General features: G+C 40.8%; 1 protein-coding gene across 1 annotated transcript in view; it reads left to right on the top strand.

Annotated features, from left to right (window-relative positions):
* The window catches only part of CDH20 (cadherin 20), a 208,717-nt gene that overhangs the window by 150,442 nt on the left and 45,638 nt on the right, over positions 1-12,637 (top strand). The window contains exons 3-6 of the mRNA XM_029225605.1: positions 2,744-3,038; positions 3,569-3,688; positions 6,170-6,337; positions 10,834-11,021. Of these exons, the coding sequence (XP_029081438.1) occupies positions 2,744-3,038; positions 3,569-3,688; positions 6,170-6,337; positions 10,834-11,021 (771 nt within the window). The remainder of the gene's footprint in view (positions 1-2,743; positions 3,039-3,568; positions 3,689-6,169; positions 6,338-10,833; positions 11,022-12,637) is intronic.

The raw sequence follows: 12,637 nt of genomic DNA, 5'->3' as shown, positions 1-12,637 counted from the left end.
TTCCCCCCTCCCTTCCCCCCTCCCTTCCCCCCTCCCTTCCCCCCTCCTCTCCCCCTTTCTTGCCCATAAGCACACACACACAAAGAAGGTACCTGAAAGGTGCTTGCCAGCTCTTTTAAGGCAAAGGTAACGTGGTTTCACTAAAAGCTTTAACCCTACTACTACACCCTACACCACTCATTCAATAAAATTTTATTGAGCATTTGCTACACGTGAGGACTCACACTAAGATGAAAGCCACGTGGTTCCTGATTTCAAGGAACTCACAGTCTAGAGAGTTCCTCCAATTCTTCTCTCAATACAAACAAAAACAAAGATAACAGATCCAACGTTCAGCCCAGACTCCACTGACATCAGCCAGCCGAGTAGCTCCTGAGGAACCAGAACCTTCTCTACAGCAGCAAAAATTTCTAGCCTCCTGTTACTTATTAAGTACTCTCCATAGGCAGAGCACTTAAACTTGGCCTATGATGATCACAAGTATGCTTAACTTTCTTAAGGTTCATAGGACAAAACTTTTTAGATGACAAATAGAACACCTCAAAACAATCCTGGGTATTTTCTTTAACGTCAGCTTCTATTCTTTCTTTTTCCCCTGGATAATCTGCCATGCCCTGAATTAACCTATTTCATCCTAAGTGAAAGTTCTATGCCACATGCCTTAAAACTACACGTATTTATATGTATATGTATATTTATATATGTATAGACATATATATGTAAACACACACAAATATATACATTTTTTTTTTTTAATCCTTAGATCCCTGTCCTCCTCCTCCCAATTCCATTCCTCTGCCTGGGAACACAGTTCCAGACGGAATGGATTTTCATTTCTTTGTGGCTGGGTCCAAATAAAGTGGCTTTCTACTCTACACAGTAAGAGCTAGGCACCTCTGCCTTTTTAACTGCATAAACAGAAGATGTGGATTGCGATAAAAAAAATAATAATACTGTCTATGGAATGAGGAAATGGGAGAACTTTATAAAAAATAATAATACTGTATATGGAATGAGAAAATGGGAGAACTTTATATTCTAAATAGAATTCTTTAAGTAGAAAAAAATCCACAGCTATTTTTTCGGTCAATTTTGTTCTCTTACTTCCCTTCTGTAGATAAGACACAGCTGAATTCCTCTAAGCAGCAAAATCGCTGCCTGTGTGATTTGGCCGTGAGTCAATTTGAGATTCAGCTCAAAACCAGCCACAACCTGCAAACCCATCCTTGTCTGAGGATGCTGTGAATACACTTTCAGGTGTCTTCTTGGTGTCCGTGCCATTTAATCCTCAGACTAACACTGTCCCAGCAATGCTTCAGGCAGCCTTCTCCAGCTTCTACCATTGGGCTATGCATAACAAAAAGGCCAACAGGTTGTTTTTTTGCCGTCTCTGCTACACTCCTGAAGGTTTGAAGGGAGTACAGAAGAGCTGGGCATGTTAATACCCTTCTCTCTATGCACGTATATCATCATGGTAATTGGCCCCATTTATAGCTTTCCTATTATGGGAAAGACACTGTACTAGGTGCTTTACATACATTAATCTCTAATGAGCCCAACAAACCTTCACAGTAAGAATTAACATTGTCCTCTACATTTTTAATATGAGGAACTTGAGAGTTATAAGCGTTAAATAATTTGTCAAGGGCACTCAATTTATAACTGATACAGACAGTGTTCAGGCCAGATATACTTGCCTCTCTGGCCTAACCCTAACGCTGGCTGTCTGTTTTATAAACTATATCTCATGGACTTCATCACTGAGCTATGCAAAGTGCTAACTACCCCAGCAACAACAAAGCTGGTGGTAGCTAAGTGTAACTAATTTTCTGTTGCCCCCTTAGAGAAGGACTATTATAAGATAGCACAAAATTCCAGGGTTCTTGCCATCTATATACATTGTCTATAATTAGGGGTGCAGGAGTTTATTTCTAGGCTTAATATGAAAATAGTGCCCCTGGACTCATTTCGAGAGTCGTTACAAAGTAATCTGGGAGGAAATATAGCTGGATGGACAGATAAAAGCATGTCCCTAACAGAACCTTCCACATATAGATTTGAGTGATTCAGTTATGAGGCCAAGAACTGGTCCCACCAAAAGGAGAGATACACTGATACAAAGAATAATAACCAGCAGTAAAATTCCATTTTGATGCCTGAAACATAAACAAGCATAGTCCCACTGAGTGAAACTACGGAATTCAGAGAATTTCAAGAGCCCCTGGAAGTCATTTTGTATTTCCAGTATGGTGGCCACTGGTCTATTTATTAGCTATTTCATCAGCTTCTCAGCCAACTCGAATTGTCATAAAGTTTCTGAAATTCCAAAACTTAATTTATATCAACACTTGTACAATTTTTAAATGTTTAGCTTGTCCTTTTCTTAAAAAAAAAAAATTAAATGGAAAGGCTGGACTCCTTCTTATTAGACTTGCTCCTATTGTACACGTTGGGACATACACTTTCCAGAACTCCGTTTTCTATACTTCTCAGGGAAAGGAACTTCAAAAACAGTACTAAGTTAAGGATACTGAATGGAATGTGGAGAAACTTTACTTATTCATCAACTTATATTTGCTCTTTGATATAATCATGTTCAATGCGTATTAGTTCTCTGTAGACATTTTAAACATCTGAGTGAAAAAAAGTCTTTCTGTTTGAAAGGAAATCATAAATTTAGACCATATTGAAAAATCTATTTATTTCTGACACCTGTTCATATGTCGGTGCTTTTTTTCCTCAGCTTCATTCAGACATGGACCGGGGGGATGGATCCATCAAATACATCCTCTCTGGAGAAGGTGCAGGTGTCGTGTTTACCATCGACGACACCACTGGAGACATCCATGCCATTCAGAGGCTTGACCGAGAGGAAAGGGCCCAGTACACTTTAAGGGCTCAAGCCCTGGACAGGCGGACGGGCAGGCCAACGGAGCCAGAGTCAGAGTTCATCATTAAAATCCAAGACATCAATGACAATGAGCCCAAGTTCCTGGATGGACCTTATGTCGCCACTGTGCCAGAAATGTCACCAGTGGGTAAGGTGGAGATTCACTGATTCTCACAAACAGCGGTTCCACTATAGAAGATCCTCCTGTCTAAACGTGGAGAAGGACAGAACGTGCACAACAGTTCACAGATCATAAAACTCTACCAAGCTACTTAGACAATGAAGACAGCCATAGTATAAAATAGTAGTAATACTAAGCTTAGTATTGTTATTCAGTTCCGGTTCTTAAAAAGCAAAACAAAATATAGATGAGAGATAGATAGATAGATAATATTTGATTCATAAGGGAGAAGCATTTTGGTACTATCAAAAAGAAGAATGAAGGGCCCAAAGACTGTGTTGTCCTTACGAGTTACTAAGAATTTAAAACACAAGTAACTCCCATCCCCACTGAAGAGGTGCTTCTGTACCAAGCAGTTACGGAAACCTGACCTAGAAAGAGGCCCTCCCAGGGAAGCAGACATAACATTTGCAAATGCTTTAAAACTGCCCATTCAGGACTGCATTCAGCCTTTAGCAATTCAAATTGAATAGGTTTCCACCATCTCTCTCCCTCAGGAACTTCTGTTATCCAGGTGACAGCCACAGATGCTGATGACCCAACCTATGGCAACAGTGCCCGGGTAATGTACAGCATCCTCCAGGGCCAGCCATATTTTTCTGTGGACTCCAAAACAGGTATGTGATGTAATACTTGAGTCAGAGGTGTTGATTTTATTCTCTAATGATTTGTAACTGCTATTTATGACAGACCCAACTCTCCTTTTCAAGAACTCTCCAGGGAATGTATTAACTAGAGAGGATTGTTATAAGCTTTGGGATTAAGAGACCAAACTAGCACTGCCCTGGTGGGTAAGAGCAGCACAATGCATAGACAGTGGATAAAGTCTGATTGGAGAGGCCCAAAGAACTGCCTACACAAAAGTATGCCTCCTCAATGACCTGCAAAAATACCATGGTTGTATTTATTCCCAGGGAGTAAGGTCTTTTATAATGCCAAGAAGATCTAAGAGGATTGGCATATTAACCTGGGCTCACTACAGAACTAGAATAATTGATTTTGAAACTAGGAAGAACCTTAGGGGAATAATTCAGTCCATCACTCTTCACTTAAAGGATAAGGAAATTGGGAATGGAGACCTAACAAAGTACTTCTGGTTGTAGAGATGTCCCCTGACATGTGGTCTGATGTTCTTCCCACTGAGCCACCCCGTACTAAGCAGAGAGCAAGGCCAGAATGAGTGGATGTATGTGATGAGGGGGGAGAGAGCACAGAGCATGGAATGTGGCCCCCCAAAAAGGAGGTGCTAAGTGGGACACTCTAACAGGGAGGACAGCATAGAGAACTGGGTGGGTAAGGAGGTAAGGAGCAATGTGCTACAAAAGAACAGGTCAACAATCAACAAATCAATTTGGCTTTGGGATTTTTGTTTTGTTTTGTTTTCAGTTTTACCCAAGAGCTTTGACTACAGAATTTATGTTTTATCTATGAAGGACTCCCTTTAATACTTTCAAGTTGGGCAGAGCAATTATTATGATTATTATCTTGCACTTGTGCCAGACTTTCTCCTTTTAAAATACATTCATAAATATTACCATATTTGAGCCTCCCAATAATCTTGCGAACTAGTGAATTATATGGAAGTGCTGTTACTCCCATTTCACATACAGGAAAATTGAGGACGGAAGAGTAATTAACACAAAACTTGAGTAAAGAAACTTACAGCCACAGAGGTAAAGTCAATGACAAACACTCAAAGTCATCCCTTTACAGGAAATAGAAAAAACACATTTCTATTAGCAACCTGATATAATTTTTTTCCAGAAGCCCTCAGGGGAACCAGGCATTTGGAAAACTGTATCATAAAAGTAGAAAGTGAGAGAGTATACATTAGTAGGAGGAAAGAAAAAAGGTTGCTGTTAGGGACTTCCATAAAACAGTAACTTTAACCATTCTACAGATGGAGGGAGGGAGAGTGAGGGGGTGCCCACAGGGAGGAAAAATACAGACAGGAAGTCGGTAATGTGTCCTTTACATCCCAAGAGGAACCTTACATTATTTTGACAGCTCCCAGGGAGCATCTATAGTGTTAAGGTCAAAAATACATGAAAAGATCGTTATTGCCATGCCCATAGGCCATTTAAAAAAAGAAGATGCTAAATATTTCACTTTAGAATGTTGTTACTATAATGCAATATATATACATTATAGGAGTAAAATGGGGACAGGTTTGTGGTTCCCAGTTCCTTCCCTTGGCATGCAAAAGGTCTGCTTAGCCAAGGGTCATGTTGTAAACTTGAAGTAAACAAGCCTTTAATCTTTGCCTAGAGAGCACAGAAGTCAACTTTTCGAAGTTGAAGTGTTCAAAGGAATATAAAACATTACCACACATCCTTGGCAGGATCAAAACAACGCATTTCACAGGATTTTGACTTAGACCCCTCTTCCTAACTGAAACCATATCATCATACGGCAGTGCTGCTACCTACGGTCTGGGGGAGATCATCCTGTATGTCTGTTAAAAATAAACAACTCACAGAGCATCTTTCATGTCTTAGCTCACGGAATGCACTGAAGCACAGAGGTAAGCAGAACCTAACAAAACAGAATGAACATATAACAAAAGGAAAAGCAAATCTGAATTCCAACCCTGCTTACAATTACTGTGGAGGCAGGAGAAAGCAGACTAGGAACGAGTTGCCTAAAGAAGAGTCATTCACACTACAAGGGCTCTAGGGGCTGAAAGAAAGAGCTAAAGGAGAATAATCTAAAATCACAGATTTGCAGGCATATGAGCCTTTATTTTCCGGACCCGAAGCCCGTTTTGTCTGGTGAGACAGAGCAGACTGAAACTGTCTCAGACTGCCAGTCCCCCAGCCTGTTAGAGAAGCACTGCTGCCACCTGCTGTTCTTTCTCAGTAATGTTGCCAAAGGAAATGGGCCCACGAAGCTCTGCCGGCTGGAATAGTTATTTATTCACCCTTTGTTTAAGCACAGCATTTTTTTGACGCTGGGATTCTGACCTCAAGTTTAGTAAAAGATGTGACTTGCATCTCAACTCTAGCCATTAACAATGCACAAGGAGAAGCCTAGAACTCAATCTTTAAAATGGAACTTGTGGTTTTGTTTTTAAAAACAAAGTCATTTCTATCCTGCAGGTGTAATTAGGACAGCACTCATGAACATGGACCGAGAAGCCAAAGAATACTATGAAGTGATTATCCAAGCCAAGGACATGGGAGGGCAGCTTGGCGGATTAGCTGGGACCACAACAGTCAACATCACCCTCTCAGATGTCAATGATAACCCACCCCGCTTTCCCCAGAGTGAGTACCTAACCAGTGAGAGTATAGGTCTCAAGCCAGAGGGATGCAGCTGTGACAGAGGTGAAAGAGAAAGGCCTGAGTCCCTCTTTGAGTTCAATTTTTCATGGATTCCTTTCTGACATTTATCATGCAATTCTCACATAATTATTTCCCTTCTAGATGCTAACTTCCCATAGCACTAAACCAGTGTTTAAACTCTTTTTTTCTTGATTGCCATGCCCTGACCACTCCCCATAAAATTAAATATTAAGCAGTAAGACTTTGTTGGGTAGGGCTGAACTTTAGAGAGCCACAAACCATTGTAATATATAATAAGTATCCAAGATTTTTTCACCTCTCCCCAACAAGAATCGATTTTTGCCCCCTAGGGGGCAATATTGCCCTTGTTGAGAATGCATGCAGGGAAAGTAAGCCACAGCTGGAGGTGAACATAGTGACCCATCTGACCACCTTCACCAATCAATTCACAAGCAGGTACCAAGCACTTGCTTTGTAAGGGCCCCGGGCATGAGGGGCACAAGATGACTGAAACCCAGTCTCTGCCCCTGTGAAGCTTAAAGTCCACTTGGGGAGTACATACTCAATATTCATCAAAAGTTAACCAGGAAGCAGCATTTGCTGCGCCACTTGGTTAGTGTAGAATGAAGCCTTCACAATAAACCAAGATGAGTAAAGGCTTAATAAAAGGATGAGAGCTCAGCAGGGGATTGAAGAATATAAAGGATTCAAATAGGAAGAAAAGAAAACATTCCAGAAGGGGGAAGCTATTCATTCAAAAAATATTTGCTTTGGGCAACATTCTAGATATGGGTTATAAAGACCTAGAAATAAAGCTGCAAATGTAATTTTATGTTCAAAGATCCCTAAAATGAAGACCTGATCTTCAGTGTTTCAAATTTGTTGTATTTCTAACGGAAGTCAACTGCAAAGTTTTTGAGCAAGTGAGAGTCATAAAGGAAGGCTAATTTGATAGCCGTGTACAGCACTGGTTGCTAGGGGTGGAGACTAGAAGCAGGAGAGTCTGTTAGGAGGCTTTCAGAGTGGTCCAGATTTGAACTGATAAGGATGTAAGGAAACAGCAGAAGGGGTGGAATGGGGCAAATAAGAAAACTTGGATTTCTGTCTCTTGATTTCTTGGCTAAGGGAAGATGGAATCAAAGATGACAGTGATGTTCTAAGTCTGGGTGACAGGGAGAAGAATTGTACTACTGATAGAAATAGAGGATACATAATGGAACTAGTGGCAGGGAAGGAGGAAGACAAATTCCAATTTGAATATGAAGTGACAGCAGGACAATCAGATTGAAGGTCCTTAAGGAAGGTGGAATATAGAGCTATGACTGTGGAATGGAGCCCAGGAACAGAGATGTGAATTTGAGAAGGAGATGCCTAAAAGGGAGCAGTTGGAGAAGTGAGAGCAGCAGACACAACTCCAGGTGAAAGACTTAACCAGGGGGAATCAGGTTAAACAACAACAACAACTAAACTAAAAACCAGACCATCAGCTGAATAGCTACATTTTGAGTCAGTCAAACCAAGTAAGCCATCTATTTTACCTATGTAAACAGAGGAAGAGAACTCAAATATTTACATACAACTGGTATCCATAAAGTCCTCATGAGATTTCATGAAACTAAAAGACAGTATATTAAATATTTCACAAGTGGTACAAATAAGTAGGTTACTAAGTTGATTGGTTCTACAATTCAGAATAGTAGTGCATCATGAAAACAGTTTATGAAATGCCATATGGATTGGCTTCTTAATTGCTTTGCTGCCCCTGTGGGTTCCATCTTTATTACTTCATGAATGGCTCACACTGTGCACACTGTAGACTACAGATTCTTGAACATCCTTGATCCTATTTGGCTTTGTAATTTGACACTAGACAGTATCTCTGAGGCATAAAGGGAAGAACGAAGTTATTACACAGCTCACAGTATGTAGATCTGGACGTATTGCAGGCAAGTTGTATTGTTACCTACCAGGGCTCTTGGCCTCCTTAATCAATAGAAATTGATCAGAGGCCAGGCAAGAAATTCACGCAAGGCTTTACCGGGGACCCCGCTGCAGCAGCGGCGAGTGAGGACAACAGTTTCCCTTGCTTGCTCCCTGCGCAGGGGCGAGCTCACTCCTTATATGGGTTGAGGGTAGGGGTGTGTCCAGGGGTCGGGACAGAGGGGTGGCTGGGGAGGTCTGCCCACCACTTAGGTGGTGTTGTGTGCAGGGGGCAGGCGCAGTACCCTGCTTTTGCTCTGGGCCCTTCAAAAGTGGCAGTGGGTTTTTTGGTCTCTTTGTATCTTTTGTCCAGAATTTGCCCCAACTGTGCATGCACCCAGTTATTTTTAGTCTCATATAGCTTCTCCGTCTTTTGTTGCTGGAGGAGAGGTGTGTCCAGGTGCAAGCACTGCAGCCCTGCAGCAAAGGGGCCCAGGTCCCAGCCTGTCTCAATATCACCCCAAACACGGCAGCTTCACAGAAGCATAACACAATACAGTGATAACTGGGGGTTTTAGTCCTGCCCCACAAGGCAACATCTTAACACCATTCTAAAGCACACATTTTGAGTTGTCATTTTTTTTAAATAATGAAGAACCTAGAATAAAGTGGAAACACAGACTATGTTGCACAGAAGACAAAATGGAAATGTATAAAAGTAATCTCTGTGTCTCTAAACATTGTTCACACATTATCTCTGCTTCCTCTAAAATAGTCATTATTGGGCTTCCCCGGTGGCGCAGTGGTTGAGAGTCTGCCTGCCGATGCAGGGTACACAGGTTCGGGCCCCGGTCTGGGAAGATCCCACATGCCGCGGAGCGGCTGGGCCCGTGAGCCATGGCTGCTGAGCCTGCTCGTCCGGAGCCTGTGCTCCGCGATGGGAGAGGCCACAACAGTGAGAGGCCCGCATACCGCAAAAAAAAAAAAAAAAAAAGTAAAATAGTCATGATTTTTGGACTTATAAAAAATTTTCTTTATCTCACCATTAATTATTTCTCTTATTTGCTAAAACTAAGTTTAAATGATCTCATTATTCCATAACCTACCTTGGATAAACTCTTAGGCATTATTAATCTTCTGATTCTTCATTCTAGGAATCCCACTTTCCTTCTTTTTCACAAATATTATCATAACTGATTAGGTGTCAACACAATGACACACCTACTATTTTATATTGAACAAGCTCAGTCACCTTTAATTGAACCAAATATAAGGGAATGTCAAAACCTCAGACTATTTATTTCTAATATAATGCATTATGTGTAGAAATTATATGTTTGTTTCAACACAGAACATACAGCTTTCCTGGAGAAAATTATTTGTTTTTCCCAAACGTGTTCTGCAATAGAAAAGTCTAATCCATCAACAACTTTGGAAGTGAATGTAAAGAGATCATGAAATCCAAGTGCCTCCAGTTTAGTACAGACATTAGCAATTTCCTGGCTCACACTGGCAAAGAACAGTCATCATTTCTCCTCCTGTGCAGGGGAGGGTGCTGTGAGCTGGCTGGGTGCTGTCAGCCTCCCCAAATCTTTGTGAGACTCAAGCCATCACATCCCAGACTTCCCAGGTTCACATCCCCACAGATTGCAATGCATATTAGAAGCAGAGAGGCCATGTACATATTGAAAATGTGACTGTTTGATTTAATATTTAGTCATTCACATTATGACTGACAAAATAATGAAGAATGTCAAAAAGTTTAGCCCCAGAGAAGGTTAAGTTAATGAAAATACTACTTCCTGGAGACAAAAATGAACTGAATTAGTGAATTCAGGATATCAAGTTGAAAAGGAGAACATTACTGGCTCTGAGATTCTTACATATGTGAGAACTCTGGGGCATTCTATTCTGGAAAAGAGAACAAGAAGCATCAGAGATCTGTCCATGAAGAAGGTGCCAATGGGCAGTCCCAGGTGCATGGACAGATTGAAGCTGGTGGAGTTTGTTCTCCATGGCTGGTCCTCCTTTGTAGATCACTGGTTCTCCATTAAATTTGGGCAGGTGGTCATAGAGACAGGCATTCAGCATGATGGCCAGGCTACAAAGGAAAATGTGGGCATTTGAAACGTGAACAGAGTAAATACATACTTTGTGACCACAATGTTTTTTCTATTTTTCTCAGAAGTAATTAACATTTGGGGAAATGGTTCATTAGGAAGAAAAGATTGGAAAGCAAGGTATTGATACTTCCTACCACTCTGAAGGTAGATTCACTGAGATGAGAAATATTTTTGCTTTTGTCCTGTCCTACTCCTAGGATTATGATCAAGGTATTTTGGCACCTACTTATCAAACATCCAGTACAGGCTATGACCCAATAACATTTACTCAGACTCTCTGGATCTCAGTTTTTTCACCTGTAAAACTCAAGTTTTAACTTTTGGACCATGAAAAAGATGTTTTGCACAGCATGGTGGACATGATGTGATACTGAAAAGGCTTTTTTTTGGTAGTAACAGATTACAAAAAATGCATGTTCTAACTCTTCTTCACAGAACATTATCAGATGAGTGTGTTGGAATCAGCTCCGGTTAGCTCTACTGTGGGAAGGGTGTTTGCCAAGGACTTGGATGAAGGAATTAATGCAGAGATGAAGTACACTATTGTGGATGGAGATGGTGCAGATGCATTCGACATTAACACAGATCCCAATTTCCAAGTCGGCATCATAACTGTGAAGAAGGTAATCCAACTCCTTTTTCCAAATCATTTCAATGGAGGCTTTGAATGTGTATGAAATATTAGTAAGGACTGTTATATTATTGATATGTATTGCTTCAAATCCTCTGATACACTTTCCTATCATTAAGAAAAAAGCCTCTTACTCCTTTTGTTTACATGTAAACACCGGCTGTGTCATCATTTTACAGAAAGGGTACCAAGTCATGAAAAAAATGTATTATAAATATGTCACTTCTCCTAGCTAACTACTTAGCCACTTTAAAAAACTGCTGTAGCTTAATTCCCTAATGATGTTAATGACTTAACCAATATCTGCATTTGAACAACCTCATTTTTACCATAGTATACCATAAACAACAATAAAGCAAGCTATACTATTATTATTAATCAATAAATAACACGCAGGAATTTTTAAATTGTTACTTAAAGACCTAAAGATGCTAATCAGACTTGGAAAGGCTTTATCAAACACACCTGCTGAGTGATGTTACCACTTGGAACTCCTTCATAGTAAGGAGTTATAATAAGTTAATAAGTTTTCATAGTATGTTAATAAGTTTTCTGAATGTAAGCTATCGATTCTGTGGCATAAAGCACATATGGACATACTCAGCTGAAAGATAAAACCTAAAAATAATTGAAGTTTTAACATCCTAATAAATATATCTGATAAAATACATTAATTTTAAAAAGTATTGATTTCATCTTCCTTCTCCTCTATTTCAAATACAACTTAAAACCCAAGATATCTTAAATTATTTCTTCAACAAAGATTTGTTGAGTGCCTACCTATGTGCCAGGCACTGTTCTAGGCATTTAATGTAGAGTATGTAAAACAACTGAAAACCTCTTCCCTCTTGAAGTTTACATTCTAGTAAGGGGAAGAAGACAATCAAAAATAGCAAGTAGGGCTTCCCTGGTGGCGCAGTGGTTGAGAGTCCGCCTGCCGATGCAGGGGACATGGGTTCATGCCCCGGTTCGGGAAGATCCCACATGCCGCGGAGCAGCTAGGCCCGTGAGCCATGGCCGCTGAGCCTGCGCGTCCGGAGCCTGTGCTCCACAACGGGAGAGGCCACAACAGTGACAGGCCCGCGTATCGCAGAAAAAAAAAAAAAAAAAAAAGCAAGTAAGTCAATAAAGTTGTATATTAGAAAGTGATAAGTGCTATGTGGGAGGGGGTGTAAAATAGAACAAAGCAAGATCAGAAGAGCCAACATGACTTCAAATTTAATTGCATGCTTGTGGCTGGCCTCACACAGAAGTCACATTTATGCAAAGACTTGAAGTGGGCAGAGTCACAGCACAGAGTTGGGCAGGCTGACAATGCACAACCCTCGGAGGAGCCCTGTAAATGACTTTCAGTGAGAACCATAAATGGCAGCCCTGTAAACAAGGGAATGGACTGGAAATACTGAGGAAAGTGTTCCAGACAAAGGAACAGCCAGTGCAGCGACCCTGAGGTGGGACTCTGCCTGGCTTGTTTCAAGAACAGCAAGGGGGTTTATAAGGCTGGAGAGGGAGACCAGAAGGAGATGAGGTCAGAAAAGTAACAAGGGAGACAGATTGTGTTAGGACCTTGTAGGCAGATTAAGGACTTTGGGTTTTAATCTGACTAAA

The sequence above is a fragment of the Monodon monoceros genome, unplaced genomic scaffold (genome assembly GCF_005190385.1).
Source record: "Monodon monoceros isolate NGI ecotype Baffin Bay Population unplaced genomic scaffold, NGI_Narwhal_1 Super_Scaffold_1, whole genome shotgun sequence".
Taxonomy (NCBI): domain Eukaryota; kingdom Metazoa; phylum Chordata; class Mammalia; order Artiodactyla; family Monodontidae; genus Monodon; species Monodon monoceros.
The sequence above is the reverse complement of the archived record's forward strand: the minus strand, read 5'-3'. Positions and strand labels throughout refer to the sequence as shown.